Source organism: Taeniopygia guttata, chromosome 13 (assembly GCF_048771995.1).
Source record: "Taeniopygia guttata chromosome 13, bTaeGut7.mat, whole genome shotgun sequence".
Classification (NCBI taxonomy): domain Eukaryota; kingdom Metazoa; phylum Chordata; class Aves; order Passeriformes; family Estrildidae; genus Taeniopygia; species Taeniopygia guttata.
This window is the reverse complement of record NC_133038.1, coordinates 16702280-16721950: the sequence shown is the minus strand read 5'-3', so window position 1 is coordinate 16721950 and position 19671 is coordinate 16702280. Positions and strand designations below refer to the sequence as shown.

The 19671-nt window shown below is 49.8% G+C and overlaps 1 protein-coding gene across 6 annotated transcripts in view; it reads right to left on the bottom strand.

Moving 5' to 3' along the window:
- SIL1 (SIL1 nucleotide exchange factor) overlaps window positions 1-19671 on the bottom strand; it is a 98257-nt gene that overhangs the window by 19694 nt on the left and 58892 nt on the right. For all 6 annotated transcript variants that reach the window (XM_030283959.4, XM_030283955.4, XM_030283954.4 and 3 more), the window contains 2 exons: window positions 17534-17725; window positions 12922-13043 (listed from right to left, as the gene is read on the bottom strand). In XM_030283959.4, coding sequence (XP_030139819.4) covers window positions 12922-13043; window positions 17534-17725 — 314 coding nt within the window. The remainder of the gene's footprint in view (window positions 1-12921; window positions 13044-17533; window positions 17726-19671) is intronic.

Here is a 19671-nt window from a genome sequence, read left to right as displayed (position 1 = left end):
ACACAGTCTTAGCATGGGTTTAAAAAGAAGCTGCTCTGAAATTAGACATGCCAAGTGTTTATTATTGATACCAGTCTCTGGCACCAGTAGCAGAGAGACACAGCCTTTCCCAGGGCATCCAAACCTTGGGAAATCGTCTGTGGCTTTGGGATCACAGGTGGTGTCCCTCCCTGAGGTCCCCTCCTTGGCCTTTCCTTCCTGATTGAGTGTTCTCATGATTCCCACTCAGCTTTCAGGTTATGAGTTCCCTTTCCCCTTGGAGGGGAAGATGCCCATAGTTAGCAAAATGTGACTTGTAACTGGGTCCAGTGGGGCAGCCTGCATGCCCAGCACAGCTGGGACCCTGCCAGGACAACAGCCAGCACACAGAGCTGTCCATACATCCCCTCCTGGTGCTCGGCAGGGCTGTTTGTCAGGGCAGTTGGGACTAGAATCCTTTGGAGAGCACATCTCCATCCCTCGCCATGCCAGCCCTCAGCAACTGTTGCCATGGTTATTTCATTGGAGTGCTTTTCATCAAGGAGATGCTGCCACTGCTGAATTGTCTCTTGCAAGAGTTATAAAGGAATAACTAGCTGATAAGTAGGAATAACGGGTTCAGACTGCCCACGGAAGCCAGCGATCCCAATTATTTTTGTTTTAATCCTGCCTTTCTTTTGGTCTCCGCCAGGCTCAGGTTTAAAGCGGGGTTAGAGATAAGCAGCAGAGAAGGAACGCTTCCTGATGGGAAACACACTTGGTTCTGCCAGGAGATTAAAGGTCTCTCCTCACATAAAGCCTCTGCTTTTCAATCAATCCTAAATAGGCTCTAACAAGGCACAGCAATCAACCAGGCAACATATATCCATCCTCACCTGTCGGCTCGGGGCGAGGAACGAGATCTATTTCCCGGTTCCATCACGCTAATTGTTAATCAAGATCTGACGGGCACAGCCCAGAGCGGTTCATCAGCGGGCAGTGAGGGATGGCCGGGCTGTGCTCCTGCCCGCAGCGGGAGCGGCTCTGCCGCAGGACCCGGCCCGGGCTCTGCCGGGGCTCCTGGCCGCCTTTCAGACCCACTTTCACATCACAGAATGCAGGAATAAAGCCTGCTCTGGAGAGCCAGGGCCGTTTGGTTTAGTCCTCATTGAAAGCTCTGGGTAATGATGGATCTGCTCTTCCCCCGCTGACAGGGTCCTACAGCGCAGCCCGTTAGGCTTTGAGCAGCAGAAATGCCTTTTTCTGCTCTCTGCTGTCCCTGGCACAGGCTTTGGGCAGGGAGGTGCTGCCTCAGACCTGGAGAACAGTGCAGGTGGAGGAGAGGCACACAGAGCCCACTGCAGAGCCACCAGTGTCATCCAAATCCCAGCCTGTGACAGTGGAGGGGCTGCCCAAGGAACAGGACCCATCCCACTGAGAGATGCAAAGAGCAGGGGAAAAGCTCAGCTTTGTTCACAGGAATGAGCCCAAGGGAAAAAAAAAAATCTATATGATTTTTCTTTTGTCCTTTTTGCGGGGCATCAGGCCCAGCATCACCAGCCAGGCAAGGGAGGGGATTGTCCTGCTTTGTTCTGCATTGGAGTGGTCTCACCTTGAGTTCTGAGACAGTTTTGGGTGCCACAGCATCAGAGACCCAGAGCTGCTCCCGAGTGTCCAGAGGAGGGGCCGGGCTGGGGAAGGCTCTGCAGCCCCACCCGAGCGGGGCTGAGGGCACCGGGCTGGTTCAGCTGCAGCACAGGAGCCGAGGGCAGAGCTCAGGGAAGGAGGGAACGGCTGCAGGGGGAGCTTTGGGATGGACACCAGGGAAAGGTTCTTCCCCCAGAGGTGCTGGCACTGCCCAGGCTGCCCAGGGAATGGGCACGGCCCGGGGCTGCCAGAGCTGCAGGAGCCTTTGGGCACCAGGGATGCACAGGGGGATTGCTGGGGGGGCTGGGCAGGGCCAGGAGCTGGACTGGATGATCCCAGTGAGTCCCTTAAACTCAGGATATTCTGATTCCAGATGTAAGCCAAGCACACCTCGCACCTGGAGCTGGGCAGACACTCTGTGCTGAGCCATGGAGACACTCGGCAGAACCGCAGGGTTTGACAGGGTGTCTGCCTGGTAGACATTCCTGAGCTGCTACCACTGGCCTCAGACACCCACGCTGAGCCCCCAGGCTGGTGCCAGCCTGGCTCCCTGGGGCTGAGCTCCCCTCCTTGTGCTGGCAAGGCAAATGTGGCTGCAGAGAGCCACAGCCCCTGGCAGTGCCCAGACACTCTGCTGGAGAGCACTCTGCACTCCTGGAACAGCCACAGGCTAAAGACAAAGAAATGAATGTGGATGATGTGACCCCAGAGAGATCAGGATTCAGCCATTCTCAAGGTACCAGAAGAGACAGAAGACGACTTCGCCAATTCCAGCTGAAATAGCCGGATTTAAAGAAATTAAATTTGTCAGTTCATTAGTGTGTAACATAAGAATGAAAAAAGCATTTCTAATTCCTGATCTGCTAATCCACAATCCGCTGACCTGCAATCCCCAGAGTCCCCAGGGAAAGAAAAGAAAATCCACAGCAGCCTTATAGTATCTCTCCACGACTTCTGGCCAGCTCCTGCAGAAAGAGCTCAGCTACAGAGCCTTCCTCCCTGTACAAAATCCACCTCAGCAAACTTGCTGCCATCCTAGGGGGGCTCAGGGATAACAAAAATCAAACTGCACTTGTCAGAGTGAGCGAACACGGGATGTTTGGTGAGGCGCTGGGTATGATGTCCCAGGAATTAGCTCACTCCCCACAGATCTGCAGGATCAGCTCATTTCCAGCAGTGCTCCCACTCATCAGGATAATTAGCAAGGTCCCAATCACCTTCTTAAGTGGGAGGGCTGCTACTGCACCACAGGAAGGGGTGCTGGTGCCTGTGAAAAGACTGTCCTGGCTGCATCTAGATGTCCCTGTACCTTCTTCCCAGCTGAGGGACCCATGGATGTCATTTGTTATCCAGTTTGCCCCAGCAAGAGCAGTTCAGTGCCCAAACACCTGCTGAGCACACACAGCCATGGGCCCCCAGCCACATCCATACTTTAAACCATCATCTCCACAGCCAATTTCAATTTCCCACACCAAATCCTCCCTTAAAATACTCTCAGCACTCAGCCCCAGTCAGCTGCCTCAGGGGGAGGCACCCACAGACCTCTCTTTGGCACATGGGCCATGGCAGCACAGCCTGGACACAGAGGCCAGACCAACAGTGAGCACCAGGTGGGAAACTGGGAATCCACTGCCCTTGGCCACCCCCTTCATGCTCTCTCCAGAGAGCTGACATAGCTCCAGAACAGATCCCAGTTTGCCTTTGCAGAGCAGCTTTGCCTTCACTTGTGCATCTCCCCAGCTCCAGAGCTGCTCAGGACTTGCTGACCATGAAAGCACCACCATGAGCATTAAAGCCAGTTTGCACAGGGAGGACTGGCTCCCAAAACATGATGGAGAACTCTCCTTTCTTCAACACCTTTTTCTCCTCCTATCCAGCAGAAAATGCTGTAAACATCAGTGGCTACAGACCCCAGAAATATCCACCAATGCTGAAGCCACCACATATAACACCACCTGGTGTTTCTTCATTATTGCCTTCCCTCTCCCAGGCAAGGATGGGAAACCTGAGGAAACTCTGCAGGTCACACATGGAGCAGGAACCCAGAGCAGAGCCCAAAACCCCATGCCACTCATACTTCCACATTCCTGATTTTTTTTGAGCAGGCTTCAAAACGTTCCCCTGCTGCCTGCTCAGCTCTCTGTGCAGGGACACAGGAGCCATCGTGCCCAGCTGCAGGGGCTTGAGGCAGAAACAGCAGCTCAAAACCCAGGGACATCAGCCACACGAGGACCCCACACCATCCCTCCGTCCCCCAAACACACCCGGGCCAGCCCTGCCCTCCTCCAGCCACACGTCCCACCAGGAGGGGACAGCTCGGGGCCACCTCTGCCAGGTGACATCTCCATGTCTCCCCCTGAGCTCTTCATGCCAACTGCATTGATCCCCAGGTGCTGCCAGGGTAGGACCAAGCCCTGACTCCACTGCACTCTAGAAGGTTTCAATTAATCATAATGCCACTTCCATTTTGGGCTCCATCTGTCTTTATTCCTTCAGGGACTAATAATGACACACTGTGTGTTTTCACACACTAGCTGAACTGAAATTAAGACGATTTCAATATGAAGTACCTGAGAAAAAAAATGCATTTTTTAAAAAGAAATCTCAGAGTCGTTACTGTTCTCAGTTTGGAAAAACACATTGTTAAGTAAAAGCAGCAGGGTATTAATTTGGAAAACAACTCAGGTGAGTTTCTGCCCATTGCAAGACAAGCAAACAAACTAAAATCATATTTAGGGGCTTTTATGGCAAAGTATGTATGGAAATATGACACAACCTGCTTTCAGGAGGAGAGGAGGAACATGCAGAGGAGCTCACACAGGCTCCCATGCGCAGCCTCTGAGCAGAGGGATGCTGGCAGCAGCCACCCTGCTGCACCAGGCATGGACCAGCACCCAGAAACCCTCTCCAACCCTCCCTGTTGCAGTGACAGAAATAGATAAAACCCAAGAACTCTTGTGGTTCATCGTGTATGGCAGGTTGAGCTGCTCAAGGCTTGGGAAGCCTCATTTCTATGTCAGCACACCGTTAGCACCTGCGTTTTGTGTTCCTTCCTCTGCAATCCCCCCACAGGGCCTTTCCAGCCAGCCAGGCCTGCATGTCCACTTCAATAAGGCAATTCTCATGTTTATCTGGTGGGTTATACAAAACAACAGCCCCTAATTATTGACCTCAGCAGATGCTGAGATGCAGCTAAGGATTAATGACCTGTCCCTTGGGACTGCCACGCAGGGCTGTGCCCATGTCCCCTGGCTGTCAGTCTGGCAGCACTGGTGCGTCCCCGCCCTCCTCACCCCCATGGAGGTGTTGTCCCACACGGGGACAGCTGAGACTGCGATGCCCAAAGCCAGCTCCAGGATGGTTAACAGAAGGGAACAGTTATGGTGAGCACCGGGAGGGAATAACTGAGGGAGTCATGACTGTGGAGAGCAGCAGTGACAGGACGTTTAGCATGACCCACATTTCGCCTGGGCTCCAGCTAACACCACCTCACTGCAGGAAGAGCCCTTCCTCTCTGCCATCCCATGAGTTCAAGGCATTCAGTAAAAAAGGAGAGACAGGCTTGAAAGGATGTTTGCAAGAAATTATACGATGTGCTCTGCATTGAATTCATAAGAGACGTGAGACGTGAGAAGTGCAGAGCGCTGAGGGGCACGAGGATTCTGATGGAAGCCAAGATCCTTTGATGGCAGCCTTCTGGAACTGGCTGCAGTACCTTGGAACTCATTAAATGCAGCAGAAAGGACAAGTGACGTACATCTATTGATGCTCTGAACAGCAAATTAGTTTTCAAATCTATTCAGGGCTCCCGCAGTGGCACCGAGGGGCCGAGCCTCGGTGGGAAGCGGCTGCGAGAGTGAGAGCGTTCCTCAGCTCCTGTGGGGACCCTCAGGGAGGGGATGCCACTGGCCCAGCTCCCCGGGGACATCAGGTGGCCACAGACAGCTGCCCTGAGCACCAGGGCTCAGAGGGCTGCACGGCTGCTCAGGCAGCCAAGCAGGGAATTATCCCCTCCCCAAACACGCCAGGCTGCTCCGAGGGCCTCTGCTGGACATCTCCTTTCAAGCAGAAAGGAGATAAACTAAAATAAAGGGACATCAAAACCCAGCTCAGAGGAAGACATAAAATGTCAGCACCTGAGGGAAGAACAAGTAGTTAACAGTGATAAGGAGTTTCTTCAGAAAGAGATAATTTCCAGTAAGCTGTTGTTGTTTCTCATCATCCTGTGCAAACACCTGGAGAGCCTCGAAGCAGCTGAGGTTGGCAGCAATCTGGTGGAAGGACTGAGGAGCTGTCTGCATGGATGAATAATCACCTGTTCCAATGAATCTTTAAGCACATGAAAAGACAGATGAGAGAAAGCTTATCAAAGCACTCTATTAAGAGAACAGGTAGGCTGGAAGATGCCAACCTGGAAACAAGGTTGATCCCTCTTCAGTCAGGACAGCCAAGGGCTGTTCTTGGATGCCATGGGAGCCTGCAGTTGCTGGTTTGTGTTATTTTGCCTCCTGTGAAAGCTCTGTTGCCCTCTCCTCAGCACAAGGAGAGGAGTGGGGGAGAAAATACAGCTAAATCCAGAAGAGAGGCCACAAGAGGCATGGGCAGCCCTCTGATATCCCTCTACAGCCCAGTTCTGCCAGCTGGCAATGAAATCCAACAAAAGCCACCATAAGGAAGGGGTAGGAGGGTGCAGACAGCAGGACCTACAGAGGCAGAGATGGGATCTGCACCCTCCCATAGGGGCTCAGACAATGGCTGCAACCATAAGGGTCAGTGCTGTTCACCCCAAACCCTGCTGGGAGCAGGTCCTCACTGAGGCTGGATCCTGCATTTCCCACTCCTGTTGTTCATCTCCCAGTCCCCTATTCTTCCCTTCTTTCTTCTACTCAAGGCACTTTGTCAAGCTCCCTTCTGAAACACACCACAATGCTCTGCCACAGCCTCCTGCACACCCTGAGCAAAGAGCAGAAGCAGATCCTCCTCCTGGGGAGTGTTTTACACCTATTGCTTGGAGGGAATGCAAAGAACATGCCAAAACCTGGGAAAGTCACAGCAGGTCAGGAAAATAATGTAGGTGGTTATGGAGGAAAATCTCTGAAGCCTGTGAAGGCATTAGCAGAGTGTACAGGCTGTAGTAAAAAGGATAAACAGAAAACATGGGATCACAGAATCATTTAGGCTGGAAAAGACATCCAAGATCATCAAGGCCAACCATTAATCTCACACCACCATGTTCACTGCTAAACTGTGTCCCTAAATGCTAAATCTGCACAGCTTTTCAACCCCTCCAGGGCTGCTGCAGTACTTCATAACCCTTTCAGTGAAAAAAATCTCCCTAATCTAAACCTCCCTTGGCAGAACCTGAGGCTGTTTTCTCATGTCCTATTGCTTGTTACTTGAGGGAAGAGACTGACCCCTGCCTGGCTCCACCCTCCTGCCAGGGAATTGTAGAGAGCAAGAAGGATGAATAAATAGTGACTGAAAAGACAGAGGAACACATATTGTGTCCAGCTACAGAACCATGTCTGCACTGCGAAACAGCAGGTTTGGGCTGGTTTTTTGGCAGAAAGTGATTAGGTAACCAGCCTGAACATGTATTTTAAATGGAAACCACCACAATAACTCAAAGGCTTCAGCAGAGAGCATTTACTAAACACGATGAGACAGAAACAACATGTTTTATATAATGCATGAGCTGGCTGTGATGAGTCTTTCCCTCCCTGCTGCAGCTCTGCTGGAGCAGCTTCCTGGTGCTCCCCACGCCTGTCACAGCCCTGGGCAGCACTGGCTGTTCTGTGGGGCTGTGTTTGCAGGGCACAACACCTCCCACAGCTCTTAGAGCACCAGCAGCTGTGGCTGAGGAGGTCCTGCAGGCTCTGGGAGCACCCACGGCTCTGTGAGGGACTCAGGAGGACAAGGCCACCTGCCTGAGCCCCAGGTAAGTGGGAGAAGCCAGTGGGAGAAGCTCAGAGAACTCACTCCAGAATCCCCATGTTTTACAGAACAGACATCCTCAGCCTAAGCCCAATCCCTTGGGCTGAGGCCAAGATGTCCATCCCGCCTTGTTCAGTCTCCAGCAGCTGCAGGCACCTGGAGAAAACACATCTGGCATGAGACAAGGTCCTGACCCCACCCTCTGCCACTTCCAGCCATCAGCGTTGCCCCAAAAATTTCTCCCCAAAAACCCAGGAGCAAACCTTGGATTCTAGACTTTTCCCTCTTTGTCTTCCTGAGAGCACAAGGATGGCAGTTTATTCTTTAATTGTTAATTACACTTCCAAGTTAGATTTCAGAGGCTGAAAAATATTTAGGGATTTATTCTTCTGTGTAATTAACCACAATGATGAAACACCCATTTATACTGCACTGCAGTTTTTGTTAAGGTTATTCATAATGGGGAAAGGCTAAATAGGTTGAGTTCATTATCATTACAGAAAAAAAACTGAGGTGACCCAATCAAATTAATTTGAAATTAAGTGCAGTGAGGCTGATAACTTCACACAAGTCAGGAGTTCAAATAAAAATAGAGGAGACAATCTACAAAGCAAGAAATTATAAGCAGTCAAGGAGTGGAGCTGGAATTACTGCAACTGGGAGATGGCAAACACATGGTGTGGGCAAAAAGGGACACTGAAAAAATCAGGGAAAGTGGAAAAAGAGATGGGCAAATACTGCAGGATGTAAAAGGGGAAGCTGGAGGAGGAAGGGATGAAGATGGATTGGAAATAAATGGGTAGGGACAGTGCTTGTTAAGCTAACCAGATTTATTTCTCTGCACAGAAATTCTTATGTCCTTACAAGACAGCATCGAAGCAAGGTCTTTAATTTTACTTTTCTTGGGTTTATTGCTTGGGCCTCTGTGTTATTTAACACCACTGAGCAGCAATCAGTTTCAGTGCACAGCTGGACCTAACTTAAACTCCTTAAATCTGGTGGAATTTAAGGTGTCCTGGAGGAGCTGCTGCTGCTTCTCCAACAGAGCAGGGAAGTCTTGTGCTCTGGGAGGATGGACACCACCAGGGGACTGATGGACAGAGCAAGGAGACAGCATTCCCACATCCCTTTTCCCTCAGAAAAAACAATGGGAAAGCAGAACCAAAACCAGGTGGACCCCATGATGCTGAGCTCTGGGAGCTCCTCTGAGGCTTCTCTGGAGAAGCAAATACGTTTTGTGCCTCTCTTGGCTTTACCAGAGTGGGCCAAGCTCTGAACGAGCCTCGGAGCTGGGTAGTACAAATAATGCTGAATGGGATATTCAGGATGCACATGGTCATCCTTTAAAGGTTTAATCTCTGGGAAAAAGCTAAGACAATCCATGGAAAACTCATGTGTGTTGCTGCATGACCATGCTTCAGTTCAGTTCAGTGATGAATTTACTCCCAAGCCGTTACCAAGCCCTGTGACATAATTTTAGCACTCAGGGCCAAATGGAACAGTGAGAGCCCAGCAGTACAGCAGCTCTGCTGGGACTGTCCTGTGCCCTTCCAGGACACATGGCAGATATCAGCTCAGACCATCAGTGTCCATCCTTGTTCCTGGCCGTCCCACGGGGTGGGTTTTTAAAGGTCTGACCAAAATGCCATGAGTCTGCCACTACAGCTGTACAAGTAGCTGCCCTCCCAGTTCCCCAGTTTGGCCAGGCCAAAATCTCACCTTTTGAGCCTTCTGCCTTGTCCCCATGAAATACAAACTGCTTCCCTTTGCCTTGAAGGTCCCACCGCTTAATTTCTCTCCATCCTCACCTCCAACTCGTCCCTAAGTGCACGGGGAGCATTTGGAATAAAGCTTCAAGAAGGCATTCAACATAAATTATTATTCCCCTTTTAAACGGATTACAAAAATCCTTTTATTACAAAATACTGAAATGTTCAAATTATTGGTGTGGAAAAACGTTTCCTGTAGGTAAAGTTTTCAAAAATGGAGGTTTTAATCACAAGCATAATCCTTTCTGGCTAACATTTCCAGTCTTGTGAAACATGGAGATACAGATTGCACAGAGGCCTGGCTGTGCCACGAACAAAGGGAGATGCTGCCTGTAAATAGCTCAGAGGACATCAGAAGACACTTCTCTCATCAGCAATCTTTTTTAGCTTAATATAGCTCCTCTTTGCATAAAACATTGACATTTTTGTAATGTTTGGACCCAATGGTGCGAATGCTGATTGTCATGCGAAGATACTGGAGAGTACCTTCAAAATATGCAGGAACATTTTACAGACAGTAGTTTCACTTGCCTCCAAAATGCTGGATCTTAATATTTCATACTTATATATATTTAAATGTTAGTACCACAGGATAAATTCTAACATGCTTTTATGCTAATGCAATCACTGGAAATCCAGATAATGCTGTGTATTGGCATATACTGTTAGTGAATTATGGATACCTAAATGTACAACCCCACATGCCTAGCAATTATTTTTGTTAGTGCATTTAACTTTTATTTGCAATCAGAGCACTTGAGGATTGTTCAAATGAAGTTTACTTTTGCAAACTGCTGAATGGAAAAACATTTTGTTAAAGGCTTAAAAACAGTAAAGAGTGTGATGAGGTTTTAGACTTGCAGTAAGGGCACTGCTCACAGAACTCCACCAGATGGAACAATGTTTGATTTGGTCACAGACTCAGCAATTAAAACCCAAATGCCTGAAGTGAAGGACATATAAGAGAAACATGAGATGAAACCTTGATTTCCTCCCTGTCACTGAAGAAATCTGCCTCTCCTGTGGCAGAGGCTCCCAGAGGCAGATGGATGCCAGGAGGCCAGACCCTGGCAGCTGGACCTGAGACCCTGTGTCCTGAGGTCCCAGTCATGCTGTGCTATGGCTGCTTTTCAAATCTGCTTTAAACCAAATAAATAGGAGCAATATCAGGAAGGAGAAATCCTGAGCTGGCCCTGTTGTGCCTTCTCCTCCTCCTGCCTTTGCTGATCCAAGCCTTGGCCAGCCCCCTGGCCTGTTGGCTGAAGATGCTAATCCCCTGGAAATCTCTTTTATTCCAATGGGCTTCCAGCACAGCCAGAGCTCTGAGCCAGGTCCTGGCAGGACCACGTGCAGGCAGGACTTGGGTGCTGCAGCTGCTTGTTCCATCCCTTACCTGCTTCACTACCTGAGCAGAATTAAGGACATGCAAGTTGGAGAAGATCTGGGTATTTCTGAGAGCTGAAAAGTTCTGGATGTGACCCAGGCACATCTGGAATCACTCTGTGTCCAGTGGTTTCCTCCTGTGTTAAACACTCGTCTACAGACAATGCCAAACTCCCTCTTCCAGACTGAGCTGTGCCAGGAGTTACTGACCTCCCTTGCCAGGCTCTGGAGCGGCGATCATCATGCCCTGATTTCCCTCTGGGAATGTTTGCCTGGCTTGAAACCACTGGCCTGAGCCAGCCTGACTGAAGAGACCTGGGAGGTGGCCACAGACCCATTTGGTGAGCAGCAGACCATTGCTGCTTGCCAGGCTCAGCATCCAGCACAGGATCTGGCACACAAGCACAGAACAGATCATGTCCCTGCAGCCCAGCGAGCTGTGACACCTCTGGGAATTTACTGGAGAGCCCTACCACCTCTCTAAGGCTCCCAGGAACAACCGTGAGGGAAGGAAATAAAAAACAAGCCCTCAGAAAAACACAAAATGCTGTGTGAAGTACCTGAAATGCCCCCAACAGTTTAACTAGAGCATGGAGTAAGCTGAGAAAATGTATGAACAAACAAATTAAGCAGTGAGCACACAGCAGACAAGTTGGCATGTAGGTGTCTACTGAGAAAGCTTAAGCACAGCAAGGGGAGGAAAAGCAAACTCAAACCAAGGCATAATATCCCTCACATTTTGGAGCAGAGCTCTCAGACAATGTATCATCCAAACCTCTCCAAATTACCATCTGCCAGAATGTCCTTCAAAGAAAAAAGGTCCACAAGTTTGCAAAGCAGCAGTTTAATGTTGTCATATCAGATGAGAGGTTCTCTACAAAGAAGATTTTTGCTCTTGAGTAAGAAATACTACACAAAAGTGTGACTCTCGTGGCCACTGCTACACTGTCAGGTACCATAAGACAATGAATTTTCGGAGTCTTGACCATGTCATGGCAGGTACATCTGGAAGGAAGCTCTTTAACAGCCTCTGTTATTTCACAAGTTACCTGCAAATGTCTCCAGACTCTCTGCATGATCTTCTCTGTATGTAGAAAGAGTCTACATAAAGAACCTGAGCAAACCACACCAGTATTGTTTCAAAGACTGAGATACACCAAAATAAGAAGAGCAGGTTTTGTTTCTGATATATCTTCCTGTCATCTCTGAGTCAGGCTCTGTTTCAGTCTAGAAGCTGGATCCCTTCCTGGTATAAATCTGGGTACCTGCTCCTGTCCACGAGACCCCATCACTCCACACATGCTGAGGGCCAACTGCATTGCATACGAGATTGCCAAATAAATGCAGGTCTGTGGACCATGTGTTAGACTAAGCCATAAATAATTTATGATGCTAGAGAAGGTGACTGTATTTTTAGGTGTAGAAATATGCAGCTAAAACAGTCCTGACCTTCAATTTTCTCTCTGCACTTCTGATCCTGAAGTTTGAGTCCATCCAATGCATTTCTAAAGCCTCTGCACCTCTGAATGTGCAACACACCCCCTGCAAAGCCCCAAAACCCATAAATCAAAAAGGGGGCACCAAGAAAACCATGGAGTCCATGGGATACCTCCTGCAGCACTACACATGATGCCCCAGCATGAGGCAGAGCAGGCTCCTTTCCCTGAACCTCAAACATCCTGCAGGTCAGTCTCCTCTGGATTCTGGCTGCTGACCCTTATTCCTGACCCCATGTCTAATCAACTCCCCTTTGATGTCAGGGGTGGGTGTCCATGGGGCCCAAGCCCCTCTCTAAAGACCACAGGAGCAGCTCAAATCAGCACCTTGCCAACCTGAAGCAGCCCAGGAGCAAGGACAAGGAAGGACAAAGGGGCTCACTGGGGTGGTTGTAACTGTACTCTTCATCACATCTTCCCCTAGTGAGGTCTGTCAGCGGGAGAAAAGAAGAATTATTCCCCCTTGCACTTTGTACAAACAGGGAGCCCAGGGAAATCAAGAAACAATCATAGATTTGGCATCACATTACTTCTGGATATGTCCAATGAGCAAGATAAGGACACACAGGAGAAAGGGAAATGGGTGTTGCAAGGGCTAGGGAGGGGACAAGACAATTTTGTGGTGTGTCACAACACAGCTTTCAGGCTCTGCTATCAGAAATAAACCAAGGGAGCTGGAGAGAGGCACAGAGCCCAGCTGAGGGCAGGTCTCACCTGGACAGGGCAGGTCTCACCTGGACAGGGCAGCTCCCAGGACGAAGGCAGCATGTTCCTTCAGCGAGGCCTCGCTGCTGTTCAGCCCCTCGATCACCAGCTGGAGCCCACCCATGGACAGGAAATCCTTGGCATTGTCCACCTGGGAGAGAGCAGCTTCCATCAGCACAAGCCCCCAGCCCCTGGAGAACACCTCCCTTCACACCCACAGCATCCCTTCCCTCCTGCTCTGACCAGCAGGGAGTTTTACAAGGAATTAAAAATTCCCAGGGAATGGCTGTGGCTGCACGAGCAGCGATGTCAGGGCTGCCCAGGCACGGTGTCCTCGTGGGAGGACATTGTCAAACTCAGAAGGCATCGCTGGAAACTCAAATACTTTGATTATAGCTATCAAAACTGCTCTTGACATGTATTTTGGTAATTCAGGTGGTGTCAAAAACTCGAGATATCTGCTGATGTCAAAAAACTCCAGCTCTTTGCTCTCCCCTGAGCAGGCCTTTACTGGGGACCCAAGGAATTGCATGTTTTGCAAATGAAGTCAATTAATTGATGCTGTAATTGTAGCACCAGGAGTCAGGGATGTTTAGGAGCTTGTCAACACCAACAGGGTGCACAGGTGGCATTGGAGTGAGGAGCATGGGCAGTTCTGGGAGTTCTCCATGAGTTCCTTCAAAAACTTCCCATGGACAAGGAAGGAAAAAGCCAGTCCCTGCTTGGAGGGGTCAGCCAGGAGCTTCCCCACATTGGGAGCAATGCGCTCCCCTGTGTGGGGAGCAGCCCCACATTGACTTTTCTAAGCAAACAATAATGGATTAACTGCCAGTAGGGAAAAGTTTACACATTAGTGGGGATTCATCAGCCTCTGGATGGATCAGGGGCTAGCCAGGCATAGTCCCAGCGGGCATCTGCTCTTGGAGAGGAGATCAGAAAAGGCTCTGAGTGCTCACTGACAAAATTTAGAGAAACCGCACAAACTACTTCAAGTACGAAATTCAGTCCAAAGTCAAATCGATGCATTTTGGTATTCAATGATTTTTTTTTTTTCCAGTTTTATAGGGGATCTGATGAATGCTCAGAACTGCCTGCACAGAAAAATCAGGTTTAGAAATTCGACATTTCTCCTCCCTGAAAGACAGGGAGACAACAGCAATCGTTGTCAGATGGAAACAGAATATAAAAATGAGTTATCAGCAGGGCAAACCGACCCCCTGATGGGGTGAGAGAGGACCACAAGCCATGCAGGGCATGTGGGACACTCTTCTAGTCAATGACTTCATGCTCAGTGTTATATTTATCTCAACCATGTACCTTCATCAAAATTGGCCCTAAGTCAGATATTTCAGGTACCCAGGAGAAGGAAGAAGCTTTGTGTCCTACGGATCTGTCGTTACCAACCAAAGCAGGACCTGGGGAGCTCCAGCTCATCTCTGCTCCCCAACGGGACAATACCCACCTGTCCCTCTGCAAAGCTGCTCTCTGCAGGTCTGCTGGGGCTGATTCAGGATTTGCAGCAGCTTTTGTATCCTTTCAGATGCTGTTCTTTTAACTGTTCCTATAAACCAGGCCTGCCAGATCTCTCACTTTTCTGCAGACCCATCTCTATCTACAAAGAAATCTATGCAGCAACCCAATTTCAGCTGCCAGTGGGTCCTTTTATTACTCAGCCTCTGTAAAAACTGGTTTAGTGCTGGAATCGGACATTGACTTCTGCATGAGAGGGACTGTATGGACGGGCAAGAATTTGCATCCAGCACCTGGTGGGGTAAAACCAGCCACTGCTGTAACCTCAGCAGCATCAGAGTCCTTCGTGCTGCCCCAGCGTCAGCGAGACACCACAATGGCAGAATGTAAATTGTGCTGTAAAGCTTATTCTGAAGATGTGTTTATCTTTTTTTAACCAGAGTCTGTTGTGAGAGCTCCAGTTCTAAAACTATCAAAATCCCCAAAGTTAACAACTTGAAGGTATTAACCTCTCTGGGGAGCAGTGGATGCTGTGAGGCAGCAGCTCCTACCTCGCTTCAGTCCACTGAAACCAGCACAGAAGAAAAATCAAAGATCAAAAGAGCTCTTGAGTAAAGTACACAGGCAACACAGGTGAGGGGAGGGATGGGAGAAGAGCAAATATGACAGCAGTTATTCAGGGAGCAGGTTTGAATTGGAGGGGAAAGAAAATAGGGAGGGAAGGTGAGAGAGAAGATGTTAGAAAACAAGAGCGAGGGAAAGCAGCATGTCAACTGCAGGTGATGGAGAGGAAATTAGCAGATAGAAATGGTGTAGCATGTCAGAGGAGAGGAGAGAGGCAGATAAGCAGAGTAAATAATTGAGAGAAAGAGCCTGCAATGCCTCAGAACAGGTCTTGGCTCCACACACTGCTGTGCAAGCACCGTGAATGCTGTTTATGAGTTACACTCTGCCCTCTTCACATTTGCATTTGGGTTTTATGCGTTACAGATAACCTAGCAAGCCAAACCTTCCTACTCCTTCTCCAAGACGGGCTCCCGAACACGCCAAGCTGAATTGTGGCTGAGGAGAAGCAAACCAGAGCTGGCAACCAAAAGCTGAGCAGAGGCAGAGCCCTTGGGCTGACTCTTCAAAGGAGGAGAGAGCCTCTCCCCGGGCTGGCCACCGGCCACGGCTCCCACGGCGCACTCCAAGGCACGAGCTGCCCTACACCCTCTGCTCCAGGGTGACCATGGCACAGAGCAGGGAGCAGCCTTTGCTTGCACACCCTCCAGGGCATGGCATTTTCCACTCCATTGGGCATCCCGTGCCCTGGAGGGAGCAGCAGGATGGCTGGGAGATGAACAGCTATGAAAAGGCACGGCCCAGTACTGCTCTGATGGAGGCTGGAAAAGGTGGGGCCAGCAAAGTGGCCCCACACGTGGCCTGTGCCACCCACACCTGCAAGGATGCCCTGCTCCCACGGCAGGGCTGTGACACGCTGCAGAGGAGTCCTGACAGTTCAGCCCTTCCAGGGTTATGCGGCACGAGCGTCCTTTGGCTGCTGTTCAGTAATTACATTAAGCCAGTGCTGCTAAAGTCAGTCCCAAGCAGAGATAATGCTCTGGACGCATTCAACTGACTGGAAGAAGAAAGAGGAGGAAAAGCCATGCTGGCTTAGAGACAAGTCATATTTCTTATCAGCTTCCTGCCTGACGAGAAGGTGCTGCCCAGCCATCTGCCCCGACAGCGCGGGCACAGAGCAGCGCTGTGATCAGCGCACAAAGGCGCCCTGTGCTCCCGCCAGCCTCCTGCCATTCCCCCTCTCTGACCCCTTTGATGCTGCATGTGCTTCCCTTTGATGCTCCAGTCCCTGCTCCTCTGCCATTCTGAAATTGTTTGTCCCATCCTGTGCTGCAGGGATTTTCTGCTGGAATAGTCCAAACCATTATGCTGGAATCCAAGGCATCTCAGGGCATTTGGGGGTTGCTTTTTTAGCACACTGGCCTGATGCTCTGGCACCCTTAATCAGGGAAGATTAGCCCTGAGTACAAATATGAAGCTCTTTGGGTGCCTATTGTTCACAGCTATTCTCTGAATCACACAGATGCTGTCAGTGACACAAAAGCAGGGAGAACAAACAGCAAGGAAGCCTCTGCATGCCCACAACAGCAATTCAGAGTAGAAATTCAAGACAAAGAGCCCTGGAAATAGCACTTCTATCAGCTGGCACATGGACTTCCTCTCCCACAGCAGCAACACTTGAGCTACCTGCCCTCAAAATCCCACATTTGGTTCAACAAGTGCTGTTCCAGTGAAAGGGCTTGCACTGGCACCTCCCAAGAGTTGTCCTATTCAGTATCTAAAATGACAAAGTGCCACTGGAAACTCTCCCAGTGCACTCCAGACTCTCCCAGTCACTGGGGAGGGAAAAGCCAAGTCCCTTCTCACATGGCAGAGCAGAGGATGGATGCCCAGACACCCTCCCAAGGGTGGCACCAAGGCAGGCACCAAGCCCAGGGGAGCAGAGCTCTGTGCCTGCAGCTGCATCCAAGAGGAGGAAGGGACGTGTGAGCTGAAAGCAGAGCAAGAGAGATCAGAGGGAGGGGGGAAAAGTGTGAGCACAAACCCGAGGAAGCGAGATGCCAGGAAATATGTTCACCCTCACACAGAGCTAATTAGCACGGTGAGGCTCCGCTTGCCACTGCTTACTCACACCAAGACAAAATAGGGGGTTTTGGGTGGCTGTCGCCTTCCCTGGTACAAAGACATTCTCTGTGAACTGATGTAAGGGCACCTACCATCAATCACGGCAGCTTTCCATGGAAGCAGAGAGAAAATAATTATTTTCTTAGCAGCCACCACTCTACTTACCCAAAAATGGCAGCTAAAACCCCATTTTGCAACATTAAGGAGATAAAAGAGGAAAAAGTGAGGATAAGAAAACCAGCCTGAGAACAGACAACAAATCAGGGAACCACTAGGATACTGCTGGCTCCTGGCACAAGCGATGATTAATTCCAACCTGGATATAAAATAAGCCTGCACTAGTCCTCTGCTGTCTGTTATTGTCCCAGGATTATGGTAATTAAGCAATTTGTATTACCTGATACTGATAAGAAAAATAAAGCCCCGTTTATGACACCGTATCCCCTGGATTTTACACGGTAGTTACTGAGGCATTCTTGTTACCTGGTGAACATAATATTCGAGATCATAAAGCGCCGCGACTTTTTCATCCAGCGTGGAGGCAGAGCTGTTGAATTTGCTGATTAATTTAACCATAATTTCATAATCTGTTTCTATCTTCATATTCAGCTTTTCAAACTCCTCCTTCAGCTGCTCTATGGGTCGGAACTTCTTCCTCACCTCTTCCTCTCGGGCCTTGGAAACAGAAGGAGGAAACCAGATGTGAAGATAGGGGATGAAGAGAGACAAGACAAACACGGAAAGGAACGCCAGCCCCAAATTCACAAAGGGAACCTGGCTGTCTGTGCCAATGGATTTATTGCTGTGCATCAGAGGTGCGGAGACAGGGTTGGAGGGTCCTTCTGAGAAGCCCAGAAACCCAGTTAGCTGTGAGGTACCCACAGTGTGAGTGAGCAGTAGGGCTTTGTACACCACTTTTACATCTCGACAGCATTTTTGCACCATTTCTGCATCCCATTTCTATCCAGCTCAACATCAAGCCCACAGGCAGCAGTACTGCTGTTCTCTGTTTGCCTGCAAGTGGATGTTCCCAAAACCTGGCTGCAAAAAGCCTTGAGTCATCCCTGATCTTACAGCTGAACCTCTCTGGAAATGGACATGAGACTGAAGAACTCCAGAGGTTCCATCCAGCCCGAAGTGCCCAGTGACTCCAAGGAGATCTCGGACACCGACAAAGATGCTTTCACCATTCCAAGCACTGAACACATTCCAGGAAGGCTCTATCTCCCAGGGAGAGGTGTGGGGACAGAAGCTGTCAGAAAGGGAAGCAGGAGGAGCAGTGATAAGCTGGGGGCAGCTGACGTGCTGTGCCATGGGGCTTGGCCAGCAGCCTGTCCTGAGCATGGCTCATCTCCCTCGCAGTAACAGCGCTCCAAGGGCTGCCCTGAGCCAAGAGAGCTGACACAAAACATGTGCTGAGGAGGAAAGGATGTGTCAGAGAACTCAGAGAGCCCCAGAGGTGCAGGAACCTCAGCACTGGTGGCACTGGGGACAGAGCCTGCTGCTGCAGGGGACAGAAGCAGCAGAAAGGGCAGGCTGGAGCTGGGCTGCCCCAAGGACAGGAGAAAGGCAGAAAGCCCTTTTTGGAAGGGATTTGTCACAAATACCAAGATGTGTTTGTATGCAAACCCCCAGCTGGAGGATTTGCACATGTCCTGCTCCCCATGAGGGATCAGAGAGGGCTGGAGGAAAACCAAGTGAGCAATGGAGGTGAAAGCTGTGTCAATGAAATGATAAATGACCACAGGTACCACACCCAACCCACCCCACCCCGAGCTGCCTCTGCCGGAGCACAGCGAGACTCAGTGTAATTCCATTTCCTCTGACATAGAGCCTTCAAGGATGGATTTGCTCTCTGCAGGAGTGACTGCAAATGGAATACTTTAGGTCCATTACACGTAGCTGCTTTTAGCCCCGTTGCTGGGACAAAAGCTATTCTAACAGGGGGGTTTAAAATATGGCTTATTTTCACCTAACAGAGTATTACTAATTTTTGCATTTCAATGATCCTCATTTCCAGCAGCCATGCAATCAATCAGCAATGCTGCTATGGAAATAATCTCCCAGCAAATGAAATCATGCCATGCTGCCACATAAGGGAAGAAAAAGCCTTTCTGTGACACCAAAACTTTAGAGCCTTGACTCCTCTTTCAGTTTTCATTTGAGTGAGCCAACACCAAGGCAGCAGGAGGAGCGAGGGTTAAGGAAATGCTGCTGAGGGGGAGAGGGAAAGAGACTGTGATGCACCTGATGAGTCACACACCATCCCACCTATTTACTTGGGTTTGTGGGTTGTTTGTAACTAAATGGACAACTTGGAGCTTGTGTAATGGAACTCAGCCCCTGCTTCACTATGGCCACTTGGGTGTTGCTATCCCGAGCACAAGGTTGGAAACAGAAAGCAAGGAGAGAAGTGAAAGGGAAATACCATCTGTAAATACTGTCAGATGCAAACCAGTTTCCTTTGGGGACTGCAGACATTTCTGTGAGTTGAGCTGCAGATAAATTACCTTGTTCAGGGCAGCTATGGCTGCCCCTGGATCCCTGGAAGTGTTCAAGGCCAGCTTGAATGGGGCTTGGAGAACCTGGGCTAGTGAAAGTGTCCCTGCCCATGGCAGGGG